This window comes from Cynocephalus volans, chromosome 10 (assembly GCF_027409185.1).
Source record: "Cynocephalus volans isolate mCynVol1 chromosome 10, mCynVol1.pri, whole genome shotgun sequence".
In the NCBI taxonomy this organism is placed as follows: Eukaryota; Metazoa; Chordata; class Mammalia; order Dermoptera; family Cynocephalidae; genus Cynocephalus; species Cynocephalus volans.
The window spans coordinates 102,748,674-102,766,055 of record NC_084469.1 but is presented as its reverse complement, the minus strand read 5'-3'; the positions used below and the strand labels follow the sequence as shown (position 1 = coordinate 102,766,055).

The 17,382-nt window shown below is 51.2% G+C and overlaps 1 protein-coding gene across 5 annotated transcripts in view; it reads left to right on the top strand.

Moving 5' to 3' along the window:
• The window catches only part of DNMT1 (DNA methyltransferase 1), a 42,205-nt gene extending 25,832 nt beyond the window's left edge, over nt 1-16,373 (top strand). For all 5 annotated transcript variants that reach the window (XM_063109589.1, XM_063109590.1, XM_063109593.1 and 2 more), the window contains 19 exons: nt 876-973; nt 1,314-1,461; nt 2,669-2,784; nt 2,973-3,177; nt 3,255-3,394; nt 4,613-4,786; nt 6,405-6,626; nt 8,071-8,263; nt 9,279-9,363; nt 9,604-9,732; nt 10,067-10,349; nt 10,667-10,808; nt 11,915-12,081; nt 12,482-12,659; nt 13,596-13,791; nt 14,138-14,304; nt 14,539-14,655; nt 15,425-15,515; nt 16,018-16,373. In XM_063109589.1, the coding sequence (XP_062965659.1) occupies nt 876-973; nt 1,314-1,461; nt 2,669-2,784; nt 2,973-3,177; nt 3,255-3,394; nt 4,613-4,786; nt 6,405-6,626; nt 8,071-8,263; nt 9,279-9,363; nt 9,604-9,732; nt 10,067-10,349; nt 10,667-10,808; nt 11,915-12,081; nt 12,482-12,659; nt 13,596-13,791; nt 14,138-14,304; nt 14,539-14,655; nt 15,425-15,515; nt 16,018-16,052 (2,886 nt within the window). In that variant the 3' untranslated portion in view covers nt 16,053-16,373. The remainder of the gene's footprint in view (nt 1-875; nt 974-1,313; nt 1,462-2,668; nt 2,785-2,972; nt 3,178-3,254; nt 3,395-4,612; nt 4,787-6,404; nt 6,627-8,070; nt 8,264-9,278; nt 9,364-9,603; nt 9,733-10,066; nt 10,350-10,666; nt 10,809-11,914; nt 12,082-12,481; nt 12,660-13,595; nt 13,792-14,137; nt 14,305-14,538; nt 14,656-15,424; nt 15,516-16,017) is intronic.
• The last annotated feature ends 1,009 nt before the right edge of the window (nt 16,374-17,382 follow it).

Here is a 17,382-nt window from a genome sequence, read left to right as displayed (position 1 = left end):
GTACAAGGCTGACCGTCACTACCCATGCCCAAGATGTGATGGCCAGATCAATACTGTCAGCATGCCCATTACCACAACTTGTGATTATTCCCCATGTCCCCCACCCAATTAATCCCTGACCTACCTCTCCCTCCCTGCTCACCCACCCCACCACCCTAGGTATGCTCTCTCCCTCTGCAAGTCCAAAGCACCACTGTGGTCTTTCTCTCCTTCTTTCTCTCTTAGCTCCCACTTATGAGCGAGGACGTGATATTTTTCCCTCTATGCCTGGCTTATTTCACTTGATGGGAATTTCTATATCCTTACCATTCTTGCTTCTTTTTTTTTTTTTTTGCCTTTTTTTTCATTTAGCAATGTATACCCAATGTTTATAACTTAAAAAATTTCAAAAATGCGTAAGATACTAGTTATATGTGTTGATACAGGTAGATCTAGTTAACCCATTTTAACTATTTCGTACTATTTCATTATATGAATGTCCCAACTTATTCTTCAATGATAGGCAACTTTTCAGTGTTAACAAATAAAGCAGCAACACCCTGGAACAAAGCTTCTTGTAAGTGTCTCTACTTAGGAGCACAGTTGCTGAGTGTGGGTGTCTATAACTAACTTTGATGTAGAAGGGTGCTCCCCAAATGGTTTTATCAGTTTGCCCCTTGAGCAGTGTGAGTTCTTATTTCCCCACACCACCTGGCTGGCTTTTGACCTTTGCCAGTCTGGAGGGTAGGAATAGTGTCTTGTTTCTAACTTTCATTTATCATACTTCTTATGGGGTTGAATATGCACTTTTTAAAAAACTATAACTCACCAAAAATTACTGGTTATTAACTGCTAATAATGGCCACTTGATTCATCTTTTTCATGCTATTGTTTAGGTTTGTCAGCAGCCCGAGTGTGGAAAGTGTAAAGCCTGTAAGGACATGGTTAAGTTTGGTGGCAGTGGACGGAGCAAGCAGGCCTGCCAGGAGAGGAGGTAGGTGGGATCTCTCTTCTAGTGGCAGAGGAAAATGCCAGCTGATGGCAAGAGCACCATGGCACAGGGGCCACTTGGTGTGGGACAGCTGGGTTGAAACTTGTAGAGCAGACAGGATTCCTTAGTTTGCTGCTATCACCTGACCTGTCCCTGTTACTTGGCTAAAAGAGCCCTACTTGGCCTTACTTAAAAAGGGGGCGTTAGGGTTGGTCAGGTAGCTCAGTTGGTTAGAGCACAGCCTTATGACACCAAGGTCATGGATTTGGAACCCGGTACCAGCCAGCCAGCAAAAAAAAGGGGGGCGGGGAGAGGGCATTAGTTATAACAAGTGACTTTGCAGGTGTCCCAATATGGCCATGAAGGAGGCAGATGATGACGAGGAAGTCGATGATAATATCCCAGAGATGCCATCACCCAAAAAAATGCATCAGGGGAAGAAAAAGAAACAGAACAAGAATCGGATCTCTTGGGTTGGAGAAGCTGTCAAGGTAATCCTTGGAGAAGGCTCCCGGTTGGCTTACTGCCGTGCTACTGATGAGCCGGCTGTCTCCTGTGTCTTGCCAAGAGACCTCTTCAGCAGCCGAGCCCTGGAGCCAAGAAGCCTGGTCATTTGCTCTGCAAGAGGAATAGGACTGGCCAAGGGGCCAAGTCTCATGGCCATGTACCAAAAAGGCATTTTTGTCTGTACCCATAAAACTTGGTTTCCCTAATATTCCAAAATGGGCATTGGACATAATTCTGAAGGCGTTAGGTGGATTAGCCTCCAAAGCTTGTTTTGAAGAGATGTCACAGCCCCCTCTGGCTTGGCAGTGGGTGTTCTTGGGGCACTAGCAGATAGCCTCCCAGTTGTTCTGTGGCCACCCACCTGTCTTAAGGGTCAGTTTCTCAAAGCTTGAGAGCAGATGCTTCTCTGATGTCCCTAAACCAAAGATGCAGTCGGTTCATTCAATACATGTGAGGCCTGCCACCTGCTGGGTGCGACTCTAGGCCCCGGACAAGGCTACACCCTGTGAGAGGACAGGCACGTGTACTGTCAGGTAGTATGAGTGCCCAGCAGGGTGGAGGGCTGGGGGGGGGCTGGTGGCCATGAGGACTCAAGGAGGTGACATCTGAGCTGAGACCTAGTAGGTTGAATTGGAGGCAGCCATGATGGTCTGGGAAAGAACTGCCCTGGGGTGGCAGGGAACTTACATCCTTGGGGGAAAGGTGGGAGGCCAGTGTGGCTGGAGTGAACTGAGCCACAGCTGATGGGCAGTGGGAGAGTTGGGTCAGATTGTGGCCTCACGAGCCACGGTAAGGAGTCAGGAGTAGTCAGTCATGTTGAAATCTAATCCTGGAACCTGAGCTGCGGCTGGCACCAAAGTGCAGAGCCAAGGTGGGAGAGATGGGAGCGCCTTTTGCTGCTGGCTCCAGCCAGGGGAGGTGGGTGCTCTGTTTAGTAGCCAGGCCTGCTGGTAGAGTAAATGACTTTTTTTTTTGTTTTTGGTGGCAGGCTGATAAGGGGATCTGAACCTTTGACCTTGATGTTATCAGCACCACGCTCTAATCAACTGAGCTAACCGGCCAGCCCCCGTGACTTCTTAATGACATCACTGAGTCACGTTTTTATATAAAGTTACAAAGGCCCACGCCAGTGAAGCCCAGTAAGGACCCTCAAAACCATCCTCACCTGAAATTACACTCTCTCATTTGCAGACTGATGGGAAGAAGAGTTATTATAAGAAGGTGTGCATTGATGCAGAAACCCTGGAAGTGGGGGACTGTGTCTCTGTCATTCCAGATGACTCCTCAAAACCACTGTATTTAGCCAGGTTTGTATCCATCCCTTATCTTGACTTCAGCATACACTTTCTCAGGAACAAGTAGGAGATGCTGATTTTGCCAGAATATCAGCAGCAGCTCTTTGCCCTAAATTAAAACCAAAAAAAGCTACAAGTTCCCTCAGGTAGACTCAGTCCCAGATCTGCTGGTCAAGTTAGAACTTTCTTGCCGATTCTAGAGTCACAGCACTGTGGGAGGACAGCAGCAATGGACAGATGTTTCATGCCCACTGGTTCTGCGCTGGGACAGATACGGTCCTTGGGGCCACATCGGACCCTCTGGAGCTGTTCCTGGTAGATGAGTGTGAGGACATGCAGCTTTCGTACATCCACAGCAAAGTGAAGGTTGTTTATAAAGCTCCCTCAGAAACCTGGGCCATGGAGGTGAGTGCCCGGCGCCCCTCGCGTGTCCCAGCCTCACCATACGGGGTCACAGCTGACACACATTCTTATCCCCAAAGGGAGGCTTGGATCCCGAGTCCATGCTGGCAGGGGACAACGATGATGGGAAGACCTATTTCTATCAGCTGTGGTATGACCAAGACTATGCGAGATTCGAGTCTCCTCCCAAAACCCAGCCGACAGAGGACAACAAGTACAAGTGAGTGTTGGGATGGGACTCGGTTGTCCCCTCCTTAGGACGCTGTCCTGTGAACACTCAAGGTCGACGTTCTGTGTGGATCACCCTAGCTTTCTGCGTGCTTCCATCTGGTAGGCTTGCTCCCCACTCCCCCCACCTGGTTTCTGTGCCAGCCACAGACCAGCCCCACTCTGATGGGATTGCTTCAAGTGTGTTGACAACCTGAAGTCACCTTTATAAGAAGTCTCCACATCCAGCAGCAGGATGTGTCTCTGTACCTTAGTACTCTGCATGCTCCTCAGTGTGTGCACACTGCAGATCTTGCAGGTTTTCTTCCGTTTCTGAGGTGCTTTCTCTTGTACCTGAGCTCTTGTGCTCTGTTTGATTGTAACTAGTAGGTGTCTGCATTTAGGGAGGACCTTTTCTTAACATTTAGTGCCTTGTGTCTTCCTTTTTTTTTTTTTTTTTTGCACCTGTACAGGGATCTGAATCCGTGACCTTGGTGCTGTAACGCTGCACTGTAACCAACTAACTGGCTGACGGCCTCCCCCCGCACCTCCCCCCCGTGCCTTCTCACTCTGTACCTCGCTTGTTTTGACTAAAAGCAGCAGCTGGCGCCTGCAGAGCAGCACACGGGTGACAGGGTGGAGGCAGGGAGTGCTCCCCGAGGCACTTTGTGTTTCTCCATCAGCCTGATGCTGGCTTTTGGCTTGATCTCTGTTGGAGTCTCCAACTCTCCCTTAGGGCTTATTAATCAAGCATAATGCTAAAAAAAAAATCAAATACCTTTTCAGCCATTATAGAAAGAACAGTACGAGCCACCTCTGTTTTGAGTTTCTCACCCAACCATTTTGCATTCTTGCTCACAGTGTGTTCTTAACCATGTTCTAGATTCTATCCATTAACATCTTAGGGTTTTTCTATCAGTGGCTCAAAAATGAAATGGGCTTATAATTTTCTTATGTTCTAGATTCTATCCATTAACATCTTAGGGTTTTTCTATCAGTGGCTCAAAAATGAAATGGGCTTATAATTTTCTTGGGTTGCGTTCTGTCTCTGGGCTTTGGTCCCAAATAAGTGCCTGCAAAGTTTGAACGTGAAGTACAAGAAAGCCAGTCCCTTCAACTGTGTGCAAATGTTTTCTCTGTGGTCACCAGAGCCTCTGAGTTATGCCAGCGACTGCTGCTACAGTCACTTCTGGCCACCTCAGGGCCTTGTTTCTGTCCTTCGTTCCTTCAGGTTCTGTGCAAGCTGTGCCCGTCTGGCTGAAATGAGGCAAAAAGAAATCCCCCGGGTCCTGGAGCAGATTGAAGACCTGGACAGCCGGGTTCTCTACAGCTCAGCCACCAAGAACGGTATCCAGTATCGGGTGGGCGATGGTGTGTACCTGCCTCCTGAGGCCTTCACCTTCAAGTGAGTGCCACTTGGCTTTGCGATGTCCCCTTGCACAAAGCTGGCACCCTGCAGTCCCAGCTGCTGCCCAATCCATCACATCAGCATCTGTGGCAAACATAGTGCCCAGCTGTCCAGTGTAGACCAGCTGTAACTCAGTTGCAGAGTGAGGCTGGAGTCTGCGAGCAGTGAGAGAACCCACTGCCTAAGAGTGCTGGAGTCAGCTGGGTTCCCTCCCCACTCCGCCTCTGACCAGCATGGGGCTTTGGGCCAAGAGCCCCCTTCTCCCACTGCCTGTGTATAGGAGGGGAGAGTGGTATCTCCCTTGCTAGAGCTCTAAGGATTGAATGAGTGGAGAGAAAAGTGCTTTGTATAGCACCTGCTTAAAGTAAAGGTCTCCTAAATGTGAGTTCCTCTTGGTAAATGGGAATTACATCAGAAGATGTCTCTACATATCAGGGGTCAGGCTCTTTAGGGAAAAACATCAAAGCCACAGATAATTCCCACATTTGGTCTATCTTTGTTGATTCTAAGAACAAGTACGTGGTTGGAATTCCAACCCACATTTTCCAAACTTAGTTCAGTTTCCTGACTTGCAATTCTAGTTTTCTGGAGTCCTGGGGGGAACCTGTTTCGTGTCCTCAGTTCAGTTACTCTGGATTATGAAACACAAGAAAGTGGGGTCCTCCCAGCCTCGGCATGATCGGGGCATGTCACCCTGTCTGGCGCCGGTCGTCCTTGGTTTTTTTTGTTGGCTGGGTTCTCCTGGCCCAGCCGGGAGTCAAGCACAGATGCTCAGAGCTGCCTCTCAAGTCAGCTGCCTCCCTGAATGGCAGACAGTCTTCAAAGGATGCAGCCAGATGGGCTTAGCAGCCAAATCAGGCACCCAGCTTTCCCTCAGCAGTCCACCAAATTCGAGTTGCCCCAAACCCCACATCCCCTTCCCTGTGAGGTGCTAGCATCGGTTCTAGATTGGTGCCTCAGTCAGGATAGCATAGGTGATGCCACAGTGACAACCCCAAAATTGCAGTGGCTTAAAACCACAGCAACGTCTCACTTGCTCCTCAGGGAACTCCATCTAGTACTCCTGAGGAGCTGCCACAGCCTCCTCAGAAGCAGCTAGTCTCGGGGGGGGGGGGGGAGAAGCAGCTAGTCTCCGAGCCCAGGGAAAGCAGCTGGATGCTCCCCAAGCAGTTCTGCTCACATGCACTGACCGGAACCAGTCACGCCAGGAAGTGCAAATGCCACGTGGCCGGGAGGCAGGGAGCTGGGGATATTCGAGTATATTTGAGTAGCTTTAGTTGCCACTATAAGCAGTGCGGATGGAACATGTGAATAAGCTATGAATGAGATTTAATGTCAACCACAATTTAAGTCTTTTTTAAGGGCACTTAGCTGTATTAGCTTAAAAGGTGTGTTAGACTTTTAAAAGAATTTTTGGATGGATGGCCAGTATAGGGATCTAAACCCATGACCTTGGTTTTCTAAGGCTGTTCTCTAACCAGCTGAGCTAACTGGCCAGCCCTGGTATTTTTTTCTGATATTTGACTTTCAATGGTCATTGTCACCAGTCAGTCATGCTGCACTAACTCCTCTAAGGTTGAATATCCAGTTATACCTAACAGTTGCCTCTCTATAGCATCAAGCTGTCCAGCCCTGTGAAACGCCCACGGAAGGAGCCTGTGGACGAAGACCTGTACCCAGAGCACTACCGGAAGTATTCTGACTACATCAAAGGCAGCAACTTGGACGCCCCCGAGCCCTACCGCATTGGCCGGATAAAAGAGATTTTCTGCACCAAGAAGAGCAATGGCAGGCCCAATGAGACAGACATCAAGATCAGGATCAACAAGTTTTACAGGTTGGCCAAGGCCTCTACTCTGATGTGATGCTGCAGACTCTTACAGAAGGCTCTGACTCAAACGGGGTTGTGACAGCACCTCAGTTGTGTTTTAAGAGTTAGGTAGAGGTAGCTGTTTTTCCAAGGGCTTCTGATTATTTGGGGGGTACTGACAGTGACTATAATTATAATTTCATAGTCCTAGCTATTAGGTCCTTATTTTTAAGCTGCAGAGCCCTTTCTCCAACAGAAACCTTTTTTTTTTTTTTTTTTTTCTTTTGCCATCCTTCAAAAGAAATCTTTAAACAGAAGTCCAGAGTGTGCCAAAGCAGGGGTGGAATGTCCTGAGCTCATGAGGCATCCCCAGAGAACCTCTTAAGTTTCATTTATGACTGTCCAGGTTCCACCCTGTCCTCCTCCCTTCCCAGGCCCTCCTTCCTGTTTCTGGGGTTTTTCTTTCTACTTTTCCCAAGTTCTTAGCTTAAATCAGTTTTTTCTTAGATCCAAGTAGCTGGTAGTGATTAGAAGCTAGCCTGAAACTAACCTGTACAGAGAGGTATATTCTTGCTTTACCTCTTAGCTGACGTCTGTCAAAGATTTTCTGAAGTCTGTAATCAGTGTGAGGTTCAGCAAGATGGAGAAAAGGGAGAGAGAGACCCGAGCCAGGCACCATTTCAGCCATGCAGCTTTATTTCCACCAACATGGAGGGGAGACTGAGTCAGATCAGTTCCCCCAAACAAAGGAAAACAGGGGTTTATAAGCCTTTGAGGGTTCTGCAGAATAATGGGTCATTTCGATATAAGTGGTATGCAAGGTGACACAGCCCTTGTAGTTTGCTAACACATGGTTGGTTAGGGCATAGGCTTCTAATTAGTGTTGCTGCTATATCAGTGCAGAGTGCTCCAGCCTGAACCCTGCTCCTGCAGCCCACAAGATGTTCCTTTGGTCATGTTTACCCTTTCCCAGGAGAGGAATTTCCCTGCTCAGTTCCTGGAGCAGAAAAGGGAAAGGGGAGGGGGAGAAGGGGGGAAAGTTGCTTAACCTGGCTGTTCTGATGTTAAGCTAGCCATGAGGCCTACGGGAAAGAAAATAAGGGGTCTGAATGGTGTAGGCGAGAAAAAGAAGCTCTGGGAAAGCTTCACACACACCCCCCTTTTTTTGTTTGTTTTTGGAAAAGCTTCTAACAGGAAGCAGCAGCCAAAGTTCCCAGTTCAGGGATGGGCTGTTTGGGCTAAGCTGGGGCAGTAAGGACCAAGCAGACTGTTCTGGGTGTTCTTGGAAAGGAATCCTATTCCATTTGTAGTGTCAGGTGCTATGTGAGGGGCTGGTATACCAAGCTGACTTAACTTGGGGACGTGGTCTTTGCCTGGGGGTTCACTGAGCACCCCAGGAATGTGATCTCATGTAATCATTGTAAGCTCAAAGCAGAAGAGAATTCCTACTGAGCCTCGTGTTCCCTTGCAGGCCTGAGAACACTCACAAGTCCACCCCAGCAAGCTACCACGCGGACATCAACTTGCTCTACTGGAGCGACGAGGACGCTGTGGTGGACTTCAAGGCTGTGCAGGGCCGCTGCACCGTGGAGTACGGGGAAGACCTGCCCGAGTGCCTCCAGGACTACTCTGCGGGTGGCCCAGACCGCTTCTACTTCCTTGAGGTGGTGTCTGGGGTCACTGGAGGGCAGGGCTTCCCTGACAGATGTGCGAAAAAGTTGGGCTCTTAGCTGTGCTAGTTTATAAGATGCTTGACTTTCAGTGGTCACTGTTGTTGGTCAGTCATGCTGAACTAACTACTTCAAGGTTTAACATTCAGTCTTGACGTTGGGGTTTTGGCTTTTACAGGAAACAGGTAGTTGGTTGACAGGAACCCATTCCGCGCAAGCCTTCGCAGGAGGTCCAGGCGGTGCTTGCAAAGCTTTAGTTGTTGCAGAGTTATCCACAGTATGAATCTGACATTCACATCTTTCTGGGGTTTAACACTCCCAGCTAAAAAAAAAAAAAAAAAAAAAAAATGCAGTGATCCAAAATGGATACATTTCGCATCTAAATTTTACTAATTTCCTAATACAACTAAATACAATAGTGCAACTAAAGTTTACTTGAGGACTGTTATGTGGTCTCCATTAGCCTGACCAGTGTCTTAGTGTGAGTTGGAAGAAGGTGCCCCTTCCCCTGGGAGACGCAGCCCTGCCCTCAGTCCCTTAGCCAGGCACCCGTGTCCAGGCCAGGCCCACAGGACCTTGCAGATGGCCCTGGTTACAGAGGTTCCAGGAGCCTGTTGATCAAGCTAATTACTCCTAAATTGTTTGAGCTTGGCTTTTCTGTGTTAAAATGATATGTGTCCTTGTTTCTCAGCCTCTAGTCTGGATAGCCTAATTAGACATCAGTCTCTTGGCATAACCCTTCTTCCTGTCTCTAGAATGAATAGTACAGGGACTTATAATAGCAGGAATTTCAGTGTCAGCCAGATAAAATATTTCTATTTATAGAATGGATATTTTTAAAGTTCCCAGTATAATGAAATCAAACTACTCTTATTGGTGGCTATTGATTATTGCCCTGTTTAGGGAGACACTAAGTCACTGTTTATCAAACTAACTTCTTGAGTAGTCTTTGTTAGAGAGGGGCCCAGTGCGTTTCCCCGCCAGACTACTGTGGTTCTCTCCTTTTCAGGCCTATAACGCAAAGAGCAAAACCTTTGAAGATCCTCCAAACCACGCCCGTAGCCCTGGAAATAAAGGGAAGGGCAAGGGCAAAGGTACGTCACCATCCAGAGGTTTCTCTTCAAGGTTCTCTTCTGTAACCCAAGGTCACCGTGAGTCACTTAGTGTAAAAGATCAGCCTCTGATGTTATCGACTCTGGGAGTCTCTGCCTTTCCCTCGTGCTTTGCTGCGACGACTCAAAAGGAGGCCATCTTTGCATTAACAAGGCGTGTAAGAGAGCAGGCGTGTAAGACTCTCTGACGAGTGGATTTAATGTGTGGCCTGTCCCCTCCAGGCAAAGGCAGGGCCAAGTCTCAAACATGTGAGCCGAGTGAGCCAGAGATGGAAATAAAGCTGCCCAAGCTGCGGACCCTGGATGTGTTCTCAGGCTGTGGGGGACTGTCGGAAGGCTTCCATCAAGCAGGTAAGTGCCAGTAGGTTTTGTCTCTGGACACCTAGTAAAACTGAATCAGGCAGGTTCTGCTGGAAAGAACTTCCTGCTGCTGGTCACCTTCCCGATTCAAGAGCCCCATTCAGGAGGGTTCAAAGCTGCCTTTTTTTTTTTTTAAAAGATGACTGGTAAGGGGATCTTAACCCTTGACTTGGTGTTGTCAGCACCACACTCTCCCAAGTGAGGTAACCAGCCATCCCTATATATAGGTATCCGAACCCGTGGCCTTGGTGTTATCAGCACCACACTCTCCCAAATGAGCCACGGGCCGGCCCTTCAAAGCTGCCTTTGCCCTGTTACCTGCCAGGCATCTCTGAGACGCTGTGGGCCATCGAGATGTGGGACCCTGCGGCCCAGGCATTCCGGCTGAACAACCCTGGGTCCACGGTGTTCACAGAGGACTGCAATGTCCTGCTGAAGCTGGTCATGGCGGGGGAGACCACCAACGCCCGCGGCCAGCGGCTGCCTCAGAAGGGCGACGTGGAGATGCTGTGCGGGGGGCCTCCCTGCCAGGGCTTTAGTGGCATGAACCGCTTCAACTCGCGCACCTACTCCAAGTTCAAAAACTCCCTGGTGGTCTCCTTCCTCAGGTAAACAGGGAGAAGCACCACTGAGTTACTGCTGCCCACAAGGGACTAGACAGCCAGCCCCAGGGCTGAGATGCTGGCTAGGCCGCGTGTTAGCAGTGACTGGTTTCACTTTTGCCCCTCTGCTTAGGTGACATGCCTTGTCTGAGGTGACACATCTGCTCTCTGTGCTCAGGAAATTCACAGCCTGGCTCTCTCTAGGGGGAGACTTGGAGAGTTGGGGGCACAGCTTCTTTAACATGGGAGTGGCTTCTGGTGGAGTGGGTCTTCCTCCCTCCACATGTGGGGGTGACTCGTGCAATCTCTCCCGCCTTCCACAGCTACTGTGACTACTACCGGCCTCGGTACTTCCTGCTGGAGAATGTCCGCAACTTTGTCTCCTTCAAGCGCTCCATGGTCCTGAAGCTCACCCTCCGCTGCCTGGTCCGCATGGGCTACCAGTGCACCTTCGGCGTGTTGCAGGTGGGCCCTTGTGGGGACAAGGGCAAAGGTGGCCAGTGGGGTGGCCAGGAGAGTAGTGGCAGGGCTAGCAGCCCCTGGACTATGGCAGACCATCCTTAATCAGAAACAGGGTTCAAAGGCCTGAGCCCGCACCCACTGCCATGGTGCTCTCAGAATTTAGATCTAAAGCACACAGAGCTGGCACCCATCAAGCCCACCTCTTGGAGTCTTCTCTAGAGCAGCATTCTCTCTTGTGCCTGGAGGAGCAGGGGCTCCTTGTGGCGTTGTTTCCAGCTCCTTCCCTCAATGGGGAACGGTAGGGGCTGGCCATGGAATGCAGGGGAACAGTTAGACCTCCACAGAGTGGAGGGGGCAGCAAGATCAGTACAGGGATGTTTCGACTGAACCATTAGGTAGGCTTTAAAAACGAGCATTTTTCCTTGGGGAACGTGTGTGTGCACAAACCTCCAGAGAAGGCGGTGGGCTGGGCCCCAGGTGGCTGCTGGAGGCTGCATCTGCAGGGACAGGCATGGGTTGGTCAGTGGGAATGAGGCCTGACCTGCAAAGAAAGCACCCACTCTGTCTGCTCAGTAGTTGAGGGCATAACTGAAACCGAAACAGTCGCCAAAATGGGAGGATGAGGTTGGCCACAAAGAAGTTAGTGTCCAGACAAGTGGGCGAGTGCCAGTGCCACCTGGCCCTCTGTTCAGGCTCAGGGAGTCTCCAGCTCACCAGGCAGGCCTTGTTGGCAGTGTGTCCTCTGTCCCTTGTGGCCACAGCTGTCCAGTAGGTGGCAGGGCTCCTGGCCTCCCCCGGCCACTCTCCTCCAGAAGGGCTAAGACCTTGAGGTCCCTTATGGTGTTCTCCAAAGAGCACTGGAATTGCCAGTGGGGTTCATTTCTGTCTTCTCCAGTGGCCCCACACAGGGTCAGCTCCTTTTGATTTTTCATCTGGTCCCATCTTCTCGTCTTAGGAGCAAACCTGCTGGGGTAACTAGGGATTCTAAGGGTGAGCTTAGTACCAGCAAGCCCAATCCTGAGAGCCAGGTGCTGCTGACTCCGGCCCTGGGTCTGGCTGATCGGGGTCCTCGCTGACTGTGGGCGTGTGTCTGGCCCTCCCACATGCAGGCCGGTCAGTATGGCGTGGCCCAGACGCGGAGGCGGGCCATCATCCTGGCTGCAGCCCCTGGAGAGAAGCTCCCCCTGTTCCCAGAGCCTCTGCACGTGTTTGCGCCCCGGGCCTGCCAGCTGAGTGTGGTGGTGGACGACAAGAAGTTTGTCAGCAACATAACCAGGTAGGAGGTGCTGCTCACCCCTAATTGTGGGCCTCATCTGGGGGGGTTCGGTGTCGGGGGCCTCTGATGAAAGGCCTGAGCCGAGGAGCAGACAGTACTGCATCCAGCCCTCTGCCACCTTCAGTCATGTCCTGACCCCACGTCCATCCCTTGCGTAAACACCACGTGCAGGGTGGCTGGCTGCGGTTGCCAGCAGGGCCCACACGACGGCTTGTCCCCTCACAGATGGAGTCTGAGCAAAGAATGCTGCTATGTGGCCCTGGGCAGTACTCTGACCTCCAAGCCAGGTGGTCATTTCTGGAGAGGGCAATGCCTGCAGTTGGGGTATGGCCACTGTGACGAAGGGACAGTAGCAGTGTGTGTCCCAGAGGTGTTGACTGTCTGCTGTGCTGCGTTGCAGGTTGAGCTCAGGCCCGTTCCGAACCATCACTGTGCGGGACACGATGTCTGACCTCCCTGAGATCCGGAATGGAGCCTCAGCACCAGAGATCTCCTATAACGGGGAGCCACAGTCCTGGTTCCAGAGGCAGCTCCGGGGCTCGCAGTACCAACCCATCCTCAGGGACCACATCTGTAAGGTAATGTCTCCCTGAGGGCTGGGTCCTGCACCCAGCTACCAAGGCTCTGGGTGGGAAGTGGAACCTGCTCCCAGACTCCAGACTTCCTCAGGATCCTCTCTGCCAGTGCCCAGCCCCTGGCTTCTTGCCTTCTCTGCCCTTGGCACCTAATCCAAGCTACCCTCATCTTCTCTGGCTCCCAACCCTGACTCCTCACTGTCCCCTGCTTCTCCTCTGGCCCCCCACAGTCAGGTAAAGCATTGGTCAGAACTTCGCTGTCCTGGAACAGGCCCGGAGTGGGGTCTGTCCACTGCCCACCCTCTCGCCATTCATCTTCGCATATTCTCCCAGCTGTGTCCACCTCGGTCCTTTGCGCCCTCCCCCAGCTTTCCATGTAGCCAGCTCCTTCCTCAGGATCCTCTCTGCCAGTGCCCAGCCCCTGGCTTCTTGCCTTCTCTGCCCTTGGCACTTAATCCAAGCTACCCTCATCTTCTCTGGCTCCCAGCCCTGACTCCTCACTGTCCCCTGCTTCTCCTCTGGCCCCCCACAGTCAGGTAAAGCATTGGTCAGAACTTCGCTGTCCTGGGACAGGCCCGGAGTGGGGTCTGTCCACTGCCCACCCTCTCACCACTCATCTTCGCATATTCTCCCAGGTGTGTCCACCTCGGTCCTTTGCGCCCTCCCCCAGCTTTCCATGTAGCCAGCTCCTCTTCCTCCTCCTGCGGGCTCAGCTCAGATGTCAGTTGCTTCCTACCCTGCCCTGCTCCCCTGCACCGTTCCTTTTCCCTGTTCCTTTTCATGGCACATGTGTCATCCCCGAGTCTGTCTGCTTCCAATGGGATCTGAGCCCCATGAGGGTCCCTGGTTACCATGTTGTTCCCAGTGCTAGAATGGTGCCCAGCCCATCACAAATGCTCGGATGCTAAGTGACACGTGGGGTCCTCCATGCTCTTCCAGGACATGAGCGAGTTGGTGGCAGCCCGCATGCGGCACATTCCCCTGGCCCCAGGTTCCGACTGGCGTGACCTGCCGAACATCCAGGTGCGGCTGTCTGATGGCACCATGACCAATAAGCTCCGGTATACCTACCACGACAGGAAGAATGGCCGCAGCAGCTTGGGGGCTCTCCGTGGGGTCTGCTCCTGTGTGGAAGGTGGGGCTGCCTTGTACTGTGCTCCCCTGCAGTGGTCCACTGGTCTGGCGGGAGGAGGACCGTTTCCTGGGGTGTCCCCAGCAGCAGCCACTTGGGGCTTTTGCTCACTAACCCAGCGACCCTGGGTAGGGCACAGACACACCGAGCCTGAGTGTCCCCAGGTAAACAGCTGCTAAGCATTAAGTAATATGATCTGTGCCCATGGAACAGAGACCATTGGCTGCTTTGTCCCTGGATGGGCTCTGCATATAGCAGGTGCTGTCTCTGCCCTCCTGAAACTCCAAAATCCAGTCTGTGCCTCTGTCTAGTCCCATGACTGCAGCCTCATGGCGGTCCTCTCTTGCAGCCGGCAAAGCCTGCGACCCCGTAGCCAGACAGTTCAACACTCTCATCCCCTGGTGCTTACCCCACACTGGCAACAGGCACAACCACTGGGCTGGCCTCTACGGGAGGCTTGAATGGGACGGCTTCTTCAGCACGACTGTCACCAACCCTGAGCCAATGGGCAAGCAGGTAGGGGCGGGGGTCAAGCCCTGTGCTTTGCATGGAGGCCTGTTTTGGCATAGGTGGATGGGGAAGGCACCTCAGGGTCCGGTGTTACTCGCCACCTGCCCCCTCTGTGCCAATGGTGACAGGCTTTCCAGCCAAGGTGGAAGCTGGGCTTTAGCTGGTATAGTTTCCCCCCATCCTGATGGCATGTGGGCTCTGCTCTGGCTTCCCTGCCCCACTGTGCCTCTCGCCCCCCAGGGTCGCGTGCTCCACCCTGAGCAGCACCGTGTGGTGAGTGTGCGGGAATGCGCCCGCTCCCAGGGCTTCCCAGACACTTACCGGCTGTTTGGCAACATTCTGGACAAGCACCGGCAGGTGAGTGGACAGGAGAGGCCACTTGGCGGAGCGTGGTCCAACAGGGAGCGCCACACAGACAGTCACTTCTGAGGGGACGCTGAACACCAGAGCTTGTCAGCCGAGTAGACTAGGCACTCACAATGGAGACAGCCATGCCAAGCGCCTGTGTCCTTGGGGCCGAGGGAGCCCATGAGTCAGACCGCGCTACGTTTACAGCTCTAAGGCAGAGATTTAGCCCAGAGGAAAGTCCACACACACTGAAGGAGCAGGTTAAATGTCACTATGGCGAAAGGTTAAAACGAGCCAATTCTTAACTGATGTGTAGAATGTTGGGTTGGCCGTTTCTTGATTAAATATGTTCCCATTGAAATACCGTATGCACATGGCTTAAAAACCCAACATTGCCTCAGGATTCCAGTGAAAACGCCCATTTCACCCCTTTCCCCCAATCCTATTCTCCAGAAGCATCCACTCTTAGCTGGAAGTTCAGCATGTTTTGGTGGCTTCCATATCTGTCTTTAGAGTTTCCTAAAGCCCTTTATAGGCCCCCTTCTCTGTTAGTGATGTGTGGTGTTGGGGTGGGAGGATGGTCCGGGTGGAGGGTCTGAGGGCTGTTGTGATGAGGGGCTTTGGGAGTCCAAGTGAGCGTGAGCCCAGGACCCACTCCCCAGGGGCCTAGTGCCCGTGTCATTCTTGTTCTATTCTGAGCAGAGGCTGGCAGCAGCCCTACCCTGGGCATTGGTCCTGGCTGTGCCAAATCAGGCACCATCCTCCTTCCCTCCTGCAGGTGGGTAACGCCGTGCCACCTCCCCTGGCCAAAGCCATTGGCTTGGAGATCAAGCTGTGTATGTTGGCCAAAGCTCGAGAGAGTGCCTCAGGTATGGCAGGGATGGGTCGGTGGGTGGGCGGGGGTCTTCCTGGGCCTGACTTCCCTCTGGATGTGCACGTGGGGGCAGCCAACTAGATAAACTCTAGGCTCTGGGACTCGAGCGGGTCACCTATCCCCCTGGTTGCCCCGTTTTTCTCGAGGGGCCACTGTGAAGACTAAGTGAATTGCACGTGAACAGGGGCCCAGCACATAGTAAGGACGTGGTCACGTTGGCCTAACAGTCAGCTCTCAGGCCATTTTCCTGGCTCCAGCTGAGTAAGCTGACGTGGCAGGCATCTGCCTCCGATGCTAACCCAAGCACCTGGATTGGGAAACCTCCTCTAGGGAAGTTCTGAGGAGTGCCCAGTCTCCACAAATATTCCACTTAGAGACACTAGAGGTACCTGGGCGTTTGTACATTTCCCAACTTCACGTGTCTGTTATACCTGCCTGTGGCTTAGTGTAATGCTGTATTTGTACCCTGGAATGACTTTTCTTTTTTTTCCCTTCAGCTAAAATAAAGGAAGAGAAAGCTACTAAGGACTAGTTTTGTCCTCCCGTCACCCTTGTTTCTGGCACCAGGAGTCTCCCACATGCACTGATGATGTTGTGTTTTTAACATGTCAGTCTGTCAGTTCAAATGTGTTGTACACAGTGTTTGTGGCCTTGGCTGACATGAAGCTGTTCTGTGAGGTTTCCTATCAACTAATGACTTAGTGGTCAAACTGTGCAGTACTTTGTGCATTCTGGATTTTAAAAGTTTTTTATTATGCATTATATCAAATCTACCACTGTATGAGTGGAAATTAAGACTTTATGTAGTTTTTATATGTTGTAATATTTCTTCAAATAAATCTCTCCTATAAACCACCCTGGGTGGTGACTCATGATTTACACAGGGCTCCTGGCTGTGGCTGGACAGGAACCGGCTCCTCAGCGCCAAAGATGATCCTCAAGGAGGTGTCCGTCTGAAGCTAGGTCACTCCACGCGTCCACGTGTGTGTTTGGGGATGGGGGTTAACTTGTGTGTCTCAGTTCACACCAATGAGATACAAATGGAACTTCCTGGAAAGCCATTTATTTATTTACTTTAGCGGCTGGCTGGTACAGGGATCTGAACGCTTGAATTGGTACAGGAAAGCCTTTTATTTATTTATTTATCTATCTATCTATTTATTTAACAGTGTAAAGGGGTTTTCTTAATTGTTATTTGTGATGTTAGGCAAAATTATTTAAAGTCAATTAATTTCTATTCAAGGCATTTCACATGTTGTGACTCCTTCCCACTGCCCATCAAGGTCACGTCTAAAGCTTCAGTCAAGATTTACCTTCAAAATAGCCCTTTTTACAAGAACTGACGCTTAATCTACAGTCATTCTTTTAGCCTATTAATTCTTTTATTTGGGCTTTTTCTCCACTTTAATATGGACATACTGATGACCACTTCAAAGGAAGTCTTGACTGGCCTTCTCTATGGCCTCGTAGCCTTTGGTCTGGAATGGTCTGTGGTGCCCGGTGGTGCAGCAGCAATCTTGTGTCCATGAGGGCAGATCCCCATGCAGTGATGATGGAGCAAGATGAGAGGGCTCACCCCTGAGCTGCCCTCAAGCACTGGCCACCCCCAGACAAAACCCTTTATTTGCTTATTAATTCTGTTAGCAGGCTTTCTGCACTTTCTGCCTGCCTCAATCCTACTGAATCCTAAGACAAACAAACCTTTGGTTTGTCTTCAGAAAATAACTTGCTGTAAAATGCCAACAAAGCCAAAGCCCACAAATAAGTGTCAATCACCAGCACACATGACCCAGAGGGCCACCAGAATGTTGAGTAACACCTGCCCCACCATCTATCTCTATGTGTACATTTGTAAATGGCCC